The 16,933-nt window shown below is 31.7% G+C and overlaps 1 protein-coding gene across 1 annotated transcript; it reads right to left on the reverse strand.

Moving 5' to 3' along the window:
• Positions 1-14,480: 14,480 nt before the first annotated feature.
• Positions 14,481-16,105, reverse strand: LOC139849434 (uncharacterized). The gene is made up of 5 exons (XM_071839092.1): positions 16,072-16,105; positions 15,494-15,970; positions 15,351-15,409; positions 15,212-15,251; positions 14,481-15,130 (listed from the first exon to the last, which is right to left on the reverse strand). The coding sequence occupies exons 1-5, from the start codon at positions 16,103-16,105 to the stop codon at positions 14,481-14,483; spliced, it is 1,260 nt and encodes a 419-aa protein (XP_071695193.1).
• Positions 16,106-16,933: the final 828 nt, after the last annotated feature.

The raw sequence follows: 16,933 nt of genomic DNA on the forward strand, positions 1-16,933 counted from the left end.
GGTTGGTGAGTTCATTAGTTTAACATAAATAATCATTTCATAATTTTTAATAGACCACAAGATTTCATATTTCCAATTCTCATAAATATACGTCCCATGCATAGAGACAAAAATATCATTCATATGGATTGAACACCTGGTAATCGACATTAACAAGATGCATATAAGAATATCCCCTATCATTCCAGGAAATCCTTCGGACATGATAAAAACAACATCGAAGTACTAAAGCATCTGGTACTTTGGATGGGGTTTGTTAGGCCCAATAGATTTATAAAACATTTTATAAAATTATTCTACATTGAGGTGTAACAAAAATATTTAATGATACAACTCAGCTTAGAATTTAAAATCAATGCTAAACAGCATATAATAATCCATGCTAAACAGCATATAGTAATCTATAGCTCTACATAGAATTTAGTTTTTGTGTCTATTTCGTCAAACATTTATAAAACAGTGCATGTATTCTCAGCCCAAAAATATATAATGCAAAAGCAATTAAAAAGGGAGCAAATGAAACTCACGCATATAATTATTGTAAAACAGTTAATAAAGCATTTGCATGTATTCTCAGCCTAAAAACGTAAAGAGAAAAAGGGAGTAAATGAAACTCACGCATATAAATATTGTAAAACCGTTAATAAAGTATTTGCATGTATTCTCAGCCCAAAAATGTAAAGGGTAAAAAGGAAAATGAAACTCACATAATGTATTTTTGTAGTAAAAATACATATAACGACATTGAACAATTGAACAATCCAAGATTGGCCTCGGATTCACGAACCTATATCATGTATATATATATTAACACATAATATTGTAATTGAACAATGTTGTATATATATATATATATATATATATATATATATATATTTATTATAATATTTTATTAAATTGTAACTTATGGTTATAGATATATAATGTGTTGAATTCAATATTTATATATGTGTTTATTACTACTTATAATATCTTAAAGTATTTTTATACAATATATGTAATTTAGTTATTATTATAGTTATTAATATTTCATATGAAAATATAGTATGTAATATACTTTTTACATGCAAGTCTCTTTTGTTTGTAAAATAAATATTTATAATACTATTAAGGTAAATATATTAATACCTATGATAAAAATGATAGTTTTACTAATATTGATTCTCTTAATAATAATATAGTTGTAAAAATAATAATTTTAAATAATAACGCTAATACTGATAATGATAATATTAATAATAGTAGTACTTATGTTAATAGTGATAATAATAATGATTATAGAGATATCTATTTTGTTAATTAGGGTTATAAGTTTAATTATAACTATTTTAATAATCATATTAATAATAATAATAATAGTTATACTAGTAGTAAAATGTTAAAGTTTTATTTTAAATGATATTAGTAAACACATTAGTAATAATAATATTCGTATTTGTATCTATAAATGGGTTTCTATCATACATCATACATTTGTAGTAATACTTATCTTAATAATTATAAAACTAATAATAGTAATAATAATAATAAATATAATAATTATAATAATAATAATAAAACTTATAAGTATGATAATAATAATAACTATATTACTAGTAATTTAAGATGGTGAATGTAAATCTCTATAACTCTCTCTACCTCTCTCTGTAATGTACCATATGTGTATATCAAATATAAGGAGATAGGTTATGATGGTTGTCGATCTAAGTATCCGAGCCAGGAAGAGACCAACAAAAATAGATAAAAGTAGAAAAGGAAGTGTAGTAGATTCGTACAATTTCTATTGATATTTACCAACTTGATTTGATCAAGTTTATTTTGTTGTGATGTTGAGATCGATTGGAATCCAGTTTCAAGGCAGAAAACAAATTCAATAAAGCTTGATAGTTACATGAAACTGAATTCATTCCTATTTCTGATTAAATTCGTACCAATCAAGACTTTAATATCAGATAATAATTTAAGGTGATTGTGTTATATAGCAGAGTACATAATTACTTATATATATAAGTATATAACTGTATTTATATATATATATATATATATATATATATATATATATATATATATATATATATATATATATATATAGTTGTATATATTTTGATATATATATAAAACTGTATTTATAGATATCTGTTTGTATATCTACATGTAAATTCATAATTTTTGATATTTAACAAGTATAACTAGATTAATATTACTAATAATAATATTATTAATAATAATAATATCTTTGATAGATGAACTAGTAATAATAATTGATAAATAATGATATGATAATATTAATAATAATAAAATTAATAATAATGATATTAACAATGATAACACTGATATTAATAATGATAATAATAATATTAATAATAATGTAATCATTCAAATATATAATAATAATAATACAGATATTATTATTAATATTAATATTAATATTTATTTAAATACTGATAATGAAATAATAACATTGATATAACAACTATATTGTAACTAATATTATATATTATTAATTGTGCAATTAATAATCATATATTTTATAATATCCTTTATTGATTATTTATTATTTGTATATTTTATATATATATTACCATATATTATTAAGAATCATATATATACATATATAGCTTAGTATCTATATATATATATATATATATATATATATATATATATATATATATATATATATATATATATATATATATATATATATATATATATTATTTTAATAATACTTAATTATTCTATTTTTTTATTTTACATTTTTAACTCTATTGATTAAAGTGTATTTTTTATTTATTCAAAAATATTACATATATATTTATATTTATAATTATATATATAGTTACATTTTTATTTACACACAATTGTTCGTGAATCGTCGGGAGCAGTCAAGAGACAAATGAATTCAAGTGAACAGTTCCAAAAATTTTTGTGACTCAACATTATAGGCTTTGCTTATCGTGTCGAAATCATATAGAGATTGAGTTTAAATTTGGTCAGAAATTTCCGGGTCGTCACAGTACCTACCCGTTAAAGAAATTTCGTCCCGAAATTTGATTGAGATGGTCATGGCTAACAATAAGAATATTTTCATGACAATTATGAGTTAATAGATAGAGTTTTATTACCATAGAGTAATATGGATAAAATAATTTAATTAAATGAAGAGTACGAGTGAAGCTATCACAAAAGAGTGAAATGAAAAAGTTAAAGATTCGTTTCAACTTTTTGACGTAGTCAGGGTTAAATTCTGGAATTCAAGGGATTTAGAGAAAGTCTTCGTAATAGGGTTTGGTTATTCGGTAATTAAGGAAATTAAAATCCTCTTTGGTTAAATGCGATAATCTGTCTTGATTTGCCTTGCCGGATATTTTACTATAAATCTACCCACTTTGTTTCCTTTATATTTTGGAGTTCCATACTTTTTGTTTTCTCTTCCCGACTTTAATTCAAACGAATAATGGTCCAGAATTTGTAGGTATGAAGCTTCGAATGAACATGACTAATATTCTAAGAGGGAGATTGTAATAGCACGATCTTGATTGATTAAATTACCAGAATTCAAAAGAAAAGATAGAATTATCAGAAAGATATGTTCTCGACATGTTTCGAGATTAGGTAGAATGTAAGAGTCGTGTAATATGGCACCTGATGACGTTATGATATGTGAATCATCACGTTCCATTAGAAACTCAGCATGACTTACTGTAATATAACCATGTTGATCAAGTGTCATTATATTATACTAACTCATGCATTAGTTCCCAACACTACTTCAGAATTCATTCATAGTTTAAACTCAAATTTTACAGAAGGATTGAAACTACAATAGTTTCTTTTTATGATGTAACTTAGATAGCACGAGGAGATAGAAAAATTTCTAGACAAGAATATTTATGAAAATATCCTCAGAAATATCGAAGATATTTATGATGATATTTTGGAATTTCAAGATCGAAGGTTGAGGAAGAAAGATTTTTCCGCAAGATTTTAACATGACTTCAAAGCAAGATATTCTCTATATCAGATATAGAATTATCTGAATCCTTTGAATACAGAGTTTGGTCCTTGTATTTTTCCTTGGTCTCCTTCATGGTTTGATCAATCCGTTCTTTAGTACCAAAGTTCTATTGAGCGTTTCCAACATTCCATTCTTTATTATCAAATTTTTGGCCATTAAGGCCATCTACAGTTTTGCTGCTTCATCAGCATTAAAAGTTATCATAACTGAATCATTGGTTATCAATCCAAGGAGGTTTCAAGTGAATTGTGTTTTTAGATGATTAAACGCTAATGGTAATATGGTGGAATATAAAAGGCTCTCTGGTAACAATATAAGAGTACGTATATATATACCAAGGTTATAATAAGGTTGTTTCGAATGAAGAGTTGAAATTGACTGGCTGGAGCTGTGACAAAATTGGCTAATTTGAAAAGGAATTGCAAAATTATTTTCGAAAATAACAATGCCAAAAGATCTAGCACAGATATGTGTTAAACGTTTACTCAAGTTCCGAGTGTTTTCAGGTGTGTAACTATATGCATCAATCTTTTCTTCTGTAGATTAAATGCTGTTGGTTCATCCTCTCGATTGAGGTGTTTTCAAGAATCATGAAAGGTTTGAACGCAGATTGTAATCGTCAAGATACAAATGAGGTTTAAGATGAAATCAAATGGCAAACTTTAAGAAATGTTTAGTTTCATATATTATAATCAATATTTTAATTCATTTTAATTGTCCAATATTATTAGTCCACAGTCGATAGTCCACAGTTAACAGTTCAATAATTCATATATAGTGTAATATATAATATTCAAATTAATTAATACATATCGTGACCCGTATACATGTCTCAGACTCGATCACAACTCTAAGTATATATATTATTATAGAATCAACCTCAACCCTGTATAGCTAACTCGATCATTACTTCATATAGAGTGTCTATGGTTATTCCAAATAATATATATAGATGCGTCGATATGATATGTCAAAACCTTGTACACATGTCCCGATATTTAAAGTGCGTAAAATAAATAACAAAAATTAAATGACGATAAATAAAGTGTGTAAAGTAAATAACAGAAATTAAATGACAATAAATAAAATTACGAGAATTAAATTGCGATAAAATAAATTGCGATAATTAAAATGTAATAAGGAATTAGCAGTTAGCTAGGAACAGTTAGCTAGGACTTTGGTAGCGTGGATTCTTAACAAAATTTCTCATAGTTAATTTGTTTGTTTCTAACAAATTTTATTTTGTCCAATGTTTTCTTCATTATGCAACTTGTTGGATTCTGATAGGTCAAAATCCAAAAATGAAATTAAATAAAAATGGTTATTATGTGGTGAACGGATACATATATCTGTGGATGTAAGTAGGATAGTAAATGACTGTTGAATCAGATTCGAAGAATGTACAATATAACTTATTAAAGTGAAATCTAAATATTCCTCGGGTATTACCTACCCGTTAAAATATTTTCACCATTAACGGTTTGTACAAAAGAATTTTAATTACAATCTTTATGAAAATATACTTACATATATATTTTCTTCAGATGTAATCATGAATTTAATAATTCAATATGATATTAGACTCATTTGATTTACTGTTAGAATAAGAATATATAATCTCTAAAACATTAAAGATTATATAATCGCCATGTCGAAAGAAGATAAATAATGTAGAATGATTCGTAGAACGATGATTATGCTCGAGGTACAGAATGAGATATTGGGGCATGTGATGTGGAAACTTGTGTTGTTGGTGGTACTGTTGATGCCGGTGATGTTGCTGAAGCTGGTACGTTTTGCACCATATTCTCCAAATTGATTACTCGAGCGCAAAGTTCGTTGACTTCTTGTATTACTCCGGGATGATTGTCGGTCGGAACGAGCAGATGAATATGGTTTCAAATTTTGAGATAGTATATAATGATGGCGAGATATTCGGGAAATGATGGTGAAAATGGTGTTTCGGACTGGTTCGCCGATAAGTGCTTCAGGTTCTTCGCCAATAGGTGAATTCGGTTGGTCGAAGGGATCGCCTTCTTCGCGTCTCCATTGATTAAGTCGACTATGAACTCATCAGATGAATTGGGGATGGCTGATTGGTTGATTCATTCTGGTGACGCTGCTTCCGAAGTTTAGGTGAATATCCATGTCGGAATAGCTGTCGGAATAACTATCGGAATAGCTATCAGAATATGAGGGACTCGAACAGGTTGAGGGATTCATCCCGTACGATCAGATGAAGGATTTTTGATAAGAAATAGATTATAGGATGTAGATTAGTACCCTACAATACATAGTTTACATATGCATATATAATACTAAAATCCCATAAGTTACGGAGGAATCTACGGAAGCTGTCAGGCAAAGGTAACAATAACAGATACGCTAAGATATGAATTTATCTATACACTGTCTATGCAATAGAGGTAGTAATATGTGTCTAGACTTTAAGGATGATAAGCAAATAATTTTTTGACACTAAATGATAAGCAAAACTTTTGACATGCAGACACGGTCGAAGTCCAGACCCACTAATGCATCTAAACAACTATCAGTTAGACACACTAATGCAAAACCTGGTTCGCTAAGACCACCGCTCTGATACCAACTGAAAGGACCCGTTCATATACATTATAAACGATTCACAATAGTTGATTACAACGCGAGGTATTTGACCTCTATATGATACATTTTACAAACATTGCATTCGTTTTTAAAAGACAAACTTTCATTTCATCGAAATTTGACGGCATGCATACCATTTCATAATATATCCAACTATAAATGAATTAATAATAATCTTGCTGAACTCAACGACTCAAATGCAACGTCTTTTGAAATATGTCATGAATGACTCCAAGTAATATCTCTAAAATGAGCAAATGCACAGGGGAAGATTTCTTTCATCCCTGAGAATAAACATGCTTTAAAGTGTCAACCAAAAGGTTGGTGAGTTCATTAGTTTAACATAAATAATCATTTCCATCATTTTAATAGACCACAAAAATTTCATTTCCATTTCTCATAAATATATGTCCCATGCTTTGAGACAAAAATCATTCATATGGATTGAACACCTGGTAACCGACATTAACAAGATGCATATAAGAATATCCCCATCATTCTGAGACATCCATAGGACATGATATAAAACTCGAAGTACTAAAGCATCCGCTACAACGGATGGCGTTTGTTAGGCCCAATAGATCTATCTTTAGGATTCGAGTCAATTAGTAGACTGGTTTACTAATTCTTAGGTTACCAAGCAAAAAGGGCATATTCAGCTTCGATCACTTAACCATATAATGTAGTTTCGATTACTTGTGTCTATTTCGTAAAACATTTATAAAAGCCCATGTATTCTTAGTCCCAAAAATATATATTGCAAAAGCATTTAAAAAGGGAGTAATGAAACTCACCATACTATATTTTGTAGTAGAAATATTATACGACGATACTGAACAATGCAGGGTCGGCCTCGGATTCACGAACCTATATCATTTATATATATATTAACACATATAATGATAATCAAATAGTTATATATTATATCTTAGGTTATATATATTATATATTAATTTGTATTACTATTTATATAGTTTTATAAATATATATGTATATGATTAATATTATATAAAAAAATCAATAATTTGTTATATGTAAATCTTTAATTAAATAATTTAAATATGTATAATTATATGTAATATTATGATAGTTGTAATAAATATACACTTATATAGAAAATATTTATTTGTAATAATAATATTGATAATATGAAAATAATAATAATGATAATAATAATAATAATAATAATAATAATAATAATAATAATAATAATAATAATAATAATAATAATAATAATAATAATAATAATAATAATAATAATAATAATAATAATAATAGTAATAGTAATAATAATACTACCTCATAAGAAAAAGCTCCAAAAAGAACTAGCTGTCATTGCCCGGGACAGAACTCGTGACCTCTCCTTAAACCGTCAACACACTTAACCATTCTACCATTCGTGTTTTTCTTTTAGAATTAAACCTAACTAATATAAATACAACCCGTTTTTATTTTTAATTAGTGTTTAGTCCATTAACAGCCCAACATAAACCTTATACCTCGGCCCAACTTCGACCCAACAGACCCACTCTTCTTAAGGCAGCTTTTAATAATTAAAAAGACTTGCAGGTTCCTGGGTTCGAACACATGAGCTCTTGTTTATCCCAACACACCCAAACCACTCATCCATCTCTGCCTTTCTGATATATTGCGAAATTTATTTATGTTTAGCATATTAATTCTGTTTCCCTTTTTCATCAAAATTGCAACTAACTGGATATCATTTCCACCATATTCTATCATCATCATCATTCATCTATATCATTAATTACCATCATCATCAACTTAACATCACTTAACCCTAATTCCAAAAGATCACAATCATCGTTATATTATTAACTATATCTTTATCTATTTCATCCATCATAATCATAACCATAATTATGATCATAAAACATATAACTTATAACCATAATCATCATCATCGTTTTACCTATCACTATCCTCATTATCGTCTGTCTTCACCAATCATCACCGTATCACCTCATCATCATCATTTATCATTGTGCCCGTCACCATCACATCATCATGACCTCGCATCATCTAAATCGCTACACCTCACATGTATGTTATGTTTGTTCATCATCATTCTTGTTCATTGTAACAGGAACAAGAATAGAGCTGTGCAGCAGTAGTAACAATAGCAAGGGTTCGAGAAAAACAATAGAGAAACGTAATAAAGTAGCGACAGGAATAAGAGTAGGTAGTAGGAGTTTGGGTTTCGTTCAAAATAGAACCCAACTAGTTTTCTACGGCCCAACAACAGATAGCCCAAACACTATTGGGTTTCATTAATTTAAATCCCAAATCGTAGTATAGTTGATGTGTTATATACATAGCAGCAACACTAGGGTTTCCTGTTTCCTTCTCAGCAAAAAAAAAAAAATCAATCGAACCAAAATCTTTATATTATTCTCCACGTCATTTTCTAATGTATGTATCATAAAAGCTAAATGACCTACCAATTAGTGATAATGCCAAAGTGATCATAATATTGTGCGGGTACTTTTTCTTTTTCTTTATTTATTTACTTTTTTTTAAAAGGGAATAAGGCTTAATGGGTGAGTGGGGTTATATGATTGTAAGTGTCGGCTAAAAAGGGAGTGAAAGAAGTAATGTGTGATTATAAAACTAGTATCAATTGAAAATTTAATTGCAACTCAAACAGAAATTTGTTGCAGTAGGTGCGTACGTGTGGTTTTGTTTAGGGGTTTGAAATAGAAGACATAAGATAGCAAGTTCGCAGGTGGCTCATAAGGTGATGTGATTGGATGATTAAAGTTGGTGAGTATCGGTTGTAACTGTTATAGTGTAAATAGAAACGGTTAATTCGAGCAGGAGTTTAAGCTGGTTCACGATGGCAAACTGCAACAGTACAGTTTAAAGGAGATGGTATGGTGGGCTTCAAGAGAGAGAGAAAAGATAGTGGCGGTTCAAGGGAGGTGGTACTCACAATGGTGTTCTTGATGGCCCTTTGTTCACGTCAATAGCACTATCAGGTGGCAGTTGTGGGTTGGGTTTGGTTATCACATATCAAAGAATTCAAGGTGATATGGGTTTTCAATTGTGTGTTTGTGAGGGTTTATGACGGGTGATTGATGGCTCACAATTTACGTTCAAGGTGATGGTGATTCAAGGTGATGGCGTGATTAAAGGTTGTTGATGATAATTGATGGTGATTTTTAAGTTCACCAGGAATTTAAGATGGTGAATGTAAATCTCTATAACTCTATCTACCTCTCTCTGGAATGTACCATATGTGTATATCAAATATAAGGAGATAGGTTATGATGGTTGTCGATCAAAGTATTCGAGGCAGGAAGAAACCAACAAAAATAGATAAAAGTAGAAAAGGAAGTGTAGCGGATTCGTACAATTTCTATTGATATTTAACAACTTGATTTGATCAAGTTTATTTTGTTGTGATAATGAGATCGATTGGAATCCAGTTTCAAGACAGAAAACAAATTCAATAAAGCTTGATAGTTACGTGAAACTGAATTCATTCCTATTTCTGATTAAATTCGTACCAATCAAGACTTTAATATCAGATAATAATTTAAGGTGATTGTGTTATATAGCAGAGTACGTAATTACTTATATATATAAGTATATAACTGTATTTATATATATATATATATATATAGTTTTATATATTTTGAAATATATATAAAACTGTATTTATAGATATCTGTTTGTATATCTACATGTAAATTCATAATTTTTGATATTTAACAAGTATAAGTAGATTAATATTACTAATAATAATATTATTAATAATAATAATATCTTTGATAGACGAACTAGTAATAATAATTGATAAATAATGATATGATAATATAAATAATAATAAAATTAATAATAATGATATTAACAATGATAACACTGATATTAATAATGATAATAATAATATTATTAATAATGTAACCATTCAAATGTATAATAATAATACAGATATTATTATTATTATTAATTTTTATTTTAATACTGATAATGAAATAATAACATTAATATAACAACTATATTGTAACTAATATTATATATTATTAATTATGCAATTAATAATCATATATTTTATAATATCCTTTATTGAACATATTTATTATTTGTACATTTTATATATATTACCATATAATAATATTTATTATTAAGAATCATATAAATATATATATAGGTTAGTATCATATATATATATATATATATATATATATATATATATATATATATATATATATATATATATATATATATATATATATATATATATATATATATATATATATATATTTTTAACTCTATTGATTAAAGTGTATTTTTTATTTATTCAAAAATATTACATATACATTTATATTTATAATTATATATATAGTTACATTTTTATTTACACACAATTGTTCGTGAATCGTCGGGAGTAGTCAAGAGACAAATGAATTCATGTGAACAGTTCCAAAAATTTTTGAGACTCAACATTACAGGCTTTGCTTATCGTGTCGAAATCATATAGAGATTGAGTTTAAATTTGGTCGAAAATTTCCGGGTCGACACATCCACCAATTGCTCAATACACCCCTACACTTCCACTCACAAACCAGCTAGCCCATAAACCCCCAACCAACATGGTTGTAGTCTACGACGTAACCCTAGAAGTCAGAGACACTCGCATCCCTCTGACTAACTTCTTCATGGCGGTTCTGTCATTGTATAACATTGGCCTAGGGAAATTACATCCCTATGGTGCTGCTCGTATATCATTTTTTGAAATGTGGTGTAGGGCTAACAACCAAGAACCGTTGATTAACGTCTTTAAAAACATTTCCCATTACCAAGTTTATGAGCACGATTGGTACAGTTTCACCGAACGGGCATCTTTTACGCCTGGTATGAAGAAAGGCTTAAATACCTCCTGGAAAGATTTTTTTTAATCATGTCTATAATAAGTTCGTTCCTCAATAATTCGCTAACATTATCCAATGACATTCTGGTGCTAACCCTTCTTTTAATCCCCCCCAATGACACCGCCGGAACAGGAACAGTTTAACCTCTGTTCCGGTAAAAAACTAAGCATTCGGGTTTACCAAAAAGAAGTTCTTTACTTGGCCGGAATCTCTTCCTACTAGCAATACAGTAGATTCCGTCCAGTCATATTACTTAACGAAAGGGGTATAATTTCATCTTGAAATAATTATGCATTATTTACTTTTAAATACAGAGTATGCTAAGCATTGTATATCATTGCTTGCAGAGATGAATCATTACCGGGTTATGGTTGCAGAAAGTTTGAAACGTTACTATGTGAAAAAGGAAGTTGCTGATGAAGACGTGCCTGTTAACGTTTCAGAGGATTTGAATGCTACGATTGAGGAAGATGAACAGCTGCTTAAGCGCAGAATCTTTGCGTGTTTAAACCCTCCAGTTAAGAAGAAGAAGTCCGACGCCTCATCCTCTGAAGGTATAACATTGTATTGCATACAGTTTTCATTATATTATACCTTCATTACTTGTTTGGAAACTAACACCTATGTTTTTGTATTGCCAGTTGTGAACCTTGATGAAGATGCGCCCCCAACTATGACTCTTACTCTGCATGTCATAAATGCGCCCATGCCCACATCTGCGCCCCCAGCAACGTCCGTGCCCCTCGAATCAACTGCCTGGATGCCGTGATCTGTTCTAATCTAGCTCCACTTGCTATTATTGTGCCCTTGCTAACCAATCCTACAACTCCTGCTGCTACTGGTCCCTCGATTACTTCTATCTCAGGTCCTAATTGAACATCAACCCTTATGCATCCATCCGCATTGATAACTTGGAAGTAATTCTAAATGTTTCCAAGCGTGCTGCATCAGAACAGCACATGTATATGCAACGGTGTGCTCCTGCTAACATAAGGCGTGACTTAGAGAAGATGACACCGGACCAAAAGGTATGCTTTGACACGCAGCTATCATTTCTAACATGAGCAAGGTATTATGATCTAAATAGCGAGCGTTCCCATAAGGCAAAGGTTCATCTTTATGGGCAATTACAGAGGAGGTTGACGACCTTAGAGTCGAAGCTTAAAGTAGCCGATGAAGCATTGAAGACAGTGGAGGCCACTGTTGAAATTTTAAAGAAGGAAAAGGCTGAGCTTCTTTCCGCACAAGTTGATCTGGTAGAGGAAAACAATTCGCTCAAGGATGAACTTGCTACTGCTAATTTCAACCTTAATTTTTTATCCTTTGACAAACAGGACATCTCCGCACACCTTGATTGGGTGGCCACTGATCGTGATTCAGCGTTAAACAATTTTGCTGCACTCAAAGCTGGTCTTCCGCAGATTGCATCTAACATTTTTAGTTCTTCTACCGTGGGCGAACTTTACTCAAATGCAGTCAGGGCTGCCAAAGCGTTGGAGCGGGTAAACTTTTGGAAGCTCATTTCTAACAATATAGAGGTTCGGACAGATTTGCCCAAAGTTATTACCGATCAACTTGAGAGCAATGCTTTAGCCAAGGTGCTCGAAACCAGTCATGCGATGGAGAACATCCAAATTCAATCCTTAATTCAAGCAAGTGTTGACCCTGCGACTTCAGTGCAGGATTTGTTGGAGCTCGCGATGTGAGGAGATGAGCCATAAGGCTCGGGTACTGCTATGGCGCGCTTTGTGAGGTGTATAGTAGTTTTTTGGAGTGGCAGGCGTACAAGTGAGCCATGGACATGTAATGTCTTCGGCCTTGTGCGCCCACACTTTGGGGGGTACATCCGTAGGAAGCATGCTCAGTTATAGGTGCTACCTGCAACATGGATGTGCTCCCCACCCCACTGTACAGGACCACATATAGGTCAACCATTATTTTTCTTTTCACATGGAGTGATCCGCCTGATCGCTGTGGGTGAGGGTTTGAAGGATCACTTCCATTAGTGTAGGGCAGCGTTCCAAATTATACCACGTAGTTTAGGTTTTCCTTTTTTTTATATATATTACTAGGCCTGCTTGCCATATTTTACGTATTGGGCCTGTGTGTCCCTAGCACTCTTACATTTAATGTTTTCTTTTCACACTATTGTAACTTAGTGCAACATTAATGAAATTTCTTTTGCTAAAGTTATTGTTTCAAGTCTTTATTACTCTTAACAAATATCGTAATTGTGATGCATACATACAATTTCATACTTTGTTTATACTCAAAGTTTAATAAAATTAACCGACACCAAACCATTTTACACATAGCCAGCACTTTTCATTGCATTACTAAGTAAAGTACTTAGAGTCTTCCAAGTGAACCAACACTTAGGTTAGTGGGCAAGCTACCCCAATACATGTCGTTTATAGTCATGACTTACAGTCTTCTAGTATGCGAGAGTGTGTTGGTCTAGACAAACCAATGTCTGTTACTCACCCTAAAATCTAGCCTTGTCACCAAACAGGCTTATGCCACGCGGGAGCTAGAGATAATCCCTTAAAAGGCAGGATGCACGTAACTGCTATCAAAATGTGCATTGAAACATAACCAAACGTTTCCATACAGAAATTAAATTTTTTCATGACAAAATAAATAAAATCCAAAAGTCATAACCAAATGACAAACCATTACAACCAAAAAGAAATACTAATTGTCTTCGGAAAGAAAGCAACATTTTAAGTAAACTAAAAAATGTAAGTGCTCATAGTGCAGGGTGATCAATCCATTGTGCTGCAGCCTGAAAATTATATATAGTATCTTTTCAAAGTGGTTGCATGCCAAGTATGAGGTACTCGTTCTCCAGTTATTTCAGCTAGGATATAAGATCCTGTAGCACTTATGCCAACTATTTCATAGGAACCCTCCCAATTGGGCCCAAGCTTTCCAGTATTCTCTGCTCAGCTTGCCTCATTATTTCGCCATACATACTCTTCTACTTTGAATGACAATGGCTTGAAGCGCTTATCATAATACTTAGAGATTTTATGCTTATTCACGGCCTCTCGTATAGCTGTAATTTCTTTACGTTCCTTTAGCATATCTAGGTTAGATGGTAAGCCTTCACTATTGCTTGACTCATCAAAGCTTCGAACTCTATTTGTGGGAACCAATATTTCTGCAGGGATAATAGCTTCAGTCCCATAAACCAAGATGAAAGGAGTTTCACCTGTGCTGTTCTTATGAATAGTTTGATGCGCCCACAATACACTTGGGAGATCATCGACCCATTCCTTTCCATATAAGCCCAAACGTTCCTTTATCCCCTTTACAATATCCCAATTGGTTACTTTACATTGCCCATTCGCCTGAGGGTGTGCGACTGAAGTGAAAGATTGCTTACTGTTCAGGTCTTGACACCAGGACCGGAATGGTTCTCCTTCGAATTGGGTTCTGTTCTCGCTGAAAATTTCATTGGGAATACCATAACTGCACACAATATCTTCCCAAAAGAAGTTGCGAATGCGCCTGCTAGTAATTGTTACCAATGCCTTCGCCTCCACCCATTTAGTGAAGTAATCAATTGCTACCACCAAGAATTTGATTCCCCCTGAGTAAACAATGATTGCATTATTACTATGAAAGCGGGTAATTAGCAAAGTATTATTCAGATAAATTATTCCACGCGTACCTGAGCACGCTGTAATTGGGCCGACAATGTCGATGGCCCACTTAAAGAATGGTCAAGCTACAGTTATTGGTATCATATGATGTTGCGGTGCTCTGTTGATGGGTGCGTGTTGTTAACATAATTGACATGTTCTCACGACCTCAGCTGCATCTTTGTGAATGGTGGGCCAGTAATACCCGATGCACATAACCTTTGCAGCTATAGTCCGATAGCAGGAGTGCAAAGCGCAATACCCTTAATGAACTTCTCTGAGCACTTCTTTCGCTTGATTTGGACCAATACATAGTAGCCTCGGTCCAAGGAACGACGTTCTGTAAAGAGCTCCATCCACCAAAGTGTACATGGGCGTTTTCATGCGTACCTTTCTTGCTTCCTTTTCGTCTATAGGGAGCATTCCCTCTACTAAAAACTTAAGTTTAGGTGTCATCCAGTTTGGGCTTTCCTCCTCGATAGGTGCGACAGTAGACTTCTCATCAATAGATTTCTTCGTCAGTTCTTCTACCCATACATTTTTGCGCAAGTGATTAAAGGCTAGAGCAGCCAACTTACTAAGCACATCTGCTTTCTTATTCTGACCCCTAGGTACCTGCGTTAGTCTGAACACGTCGAACTCTTCTATCATCTTTTGTACAAGTTCTAGGTAGCTTTGCATAGAGGCATCATGCGACTCAAATAACCCATTAACTTGATTTGCCACGAGTTGCAATTCACCGTATGCATCCAAACACTTAATACCTAACTGTTGTGCTATACGCAAACCTGACAGCAGTGTTTCATACTCTGATTCATTATTCGTGGTTGTGAACGCGAATCGAAGCGCATAAGTCTGCTCTTCCCCCTTCGGACTTGTCAAAACTAACCCTGCACCTGAACCCTCTGGGCCACAAGCTCCATCAGTATACAACTTCCAAGGTTGACTTTCCAAAGGTTCTGTTGCAATACTTTCCTTTGAAGCTTCTATCTCTACTGTAGTTTCAGCCAAGTAATCTGCCAATATCTATCCTTTTACCGTTGTTCGCGGAGAGAAGTTTATTTCGTGCTCCCCAAATTCTATGGTCCATTTAGCCAATCGCATGGAAACCTCAGGTTTGTATAGCACCTGTGATAATACAATTGTTTTTAGTATGTCGCATTTAATCCATGCACGCTAAAAGTGACTGATGTTATGCGAGCCGTAAACGAAATTGTTATATATTTGCTACAAAATACTATTAAATACGATACAATTTTACACAAGTTATTTATTTATTTATAGAGTGGATATACCTAAACCTTGCTACAACACTTATAGGCAGTGTACCTAATCGTACAGCAGTGTAGTTTTTAGTAAGTTCGGTTCGTCCATAGGGAACTTGCCAAGTTTAACGCTATATTTTTAATTTATAATTGTAAAAATACAAAAATATATATAAGTAGTATTATTATTATAAAAGGGGGTTTTTACCGTTTAATGACCGGTTTGTCGATTTTAAAACTTTAGGCGCAGTTAAAACCTAATGTAAAATATTAAATATATAAAAGACTTAATTTAAAGCGTAAAGTAAATAACAATAATGAAATTGAGATAAATAAAATGACGATAAATAAAATTGCGATAATTAAAAAGTACGATAATTAAAAGTGAAATTAAATACAATGACAGTAAATAAAAGTGCGATAACTAAAAGTGCAATTAAATATGAAATAAAGAAATTATGCTTATTTAAACTTCCGTAATCATGA

This window comes from Rutidosis leptorrhynchoides, chromosome 5 (assembly GCF_046630445.1).
Source record: "Rutidosis leptorrhynchoides isolate AG116_Rl617_1_P2 chromosome 5, CSIRO_AGI_Rlap_v1, whole genome shotgun sequence".
Classification (NCBI taxonomy): domain Eukaryota; kingdom Viridiplantae; phylum Streptophyta; class Magnoliopsida; order Asterales; family Asteraceae; genus Rutidosis; species Rutidosis leptorrhynchoides.

Excerpts from the sequence above, each read along its gene's own strand:
- LOC139849434 (XM_071839092.1), bottom strand. The coding sequence starts at position 16,105 with ATGGAGCTTGTGGCCCAGAGGGTTCAGGTGCAGG. Across the intron at positions 15,410-15,493 it reads CCTTGGACCGAGGCTACTAT|CTGCAAAGGTTATGTGCATC; the intron begins GTATTGGTCCAA and ends ATCGGACTATAG. Across the intron at positions 15,252-15,350 it reads TTCACAAAGATGCAGCTGAG|TGGGCCATCGACATTGTCGG; the intron begins GTCGTGAGAACA and ends CCATTCTTTAAG.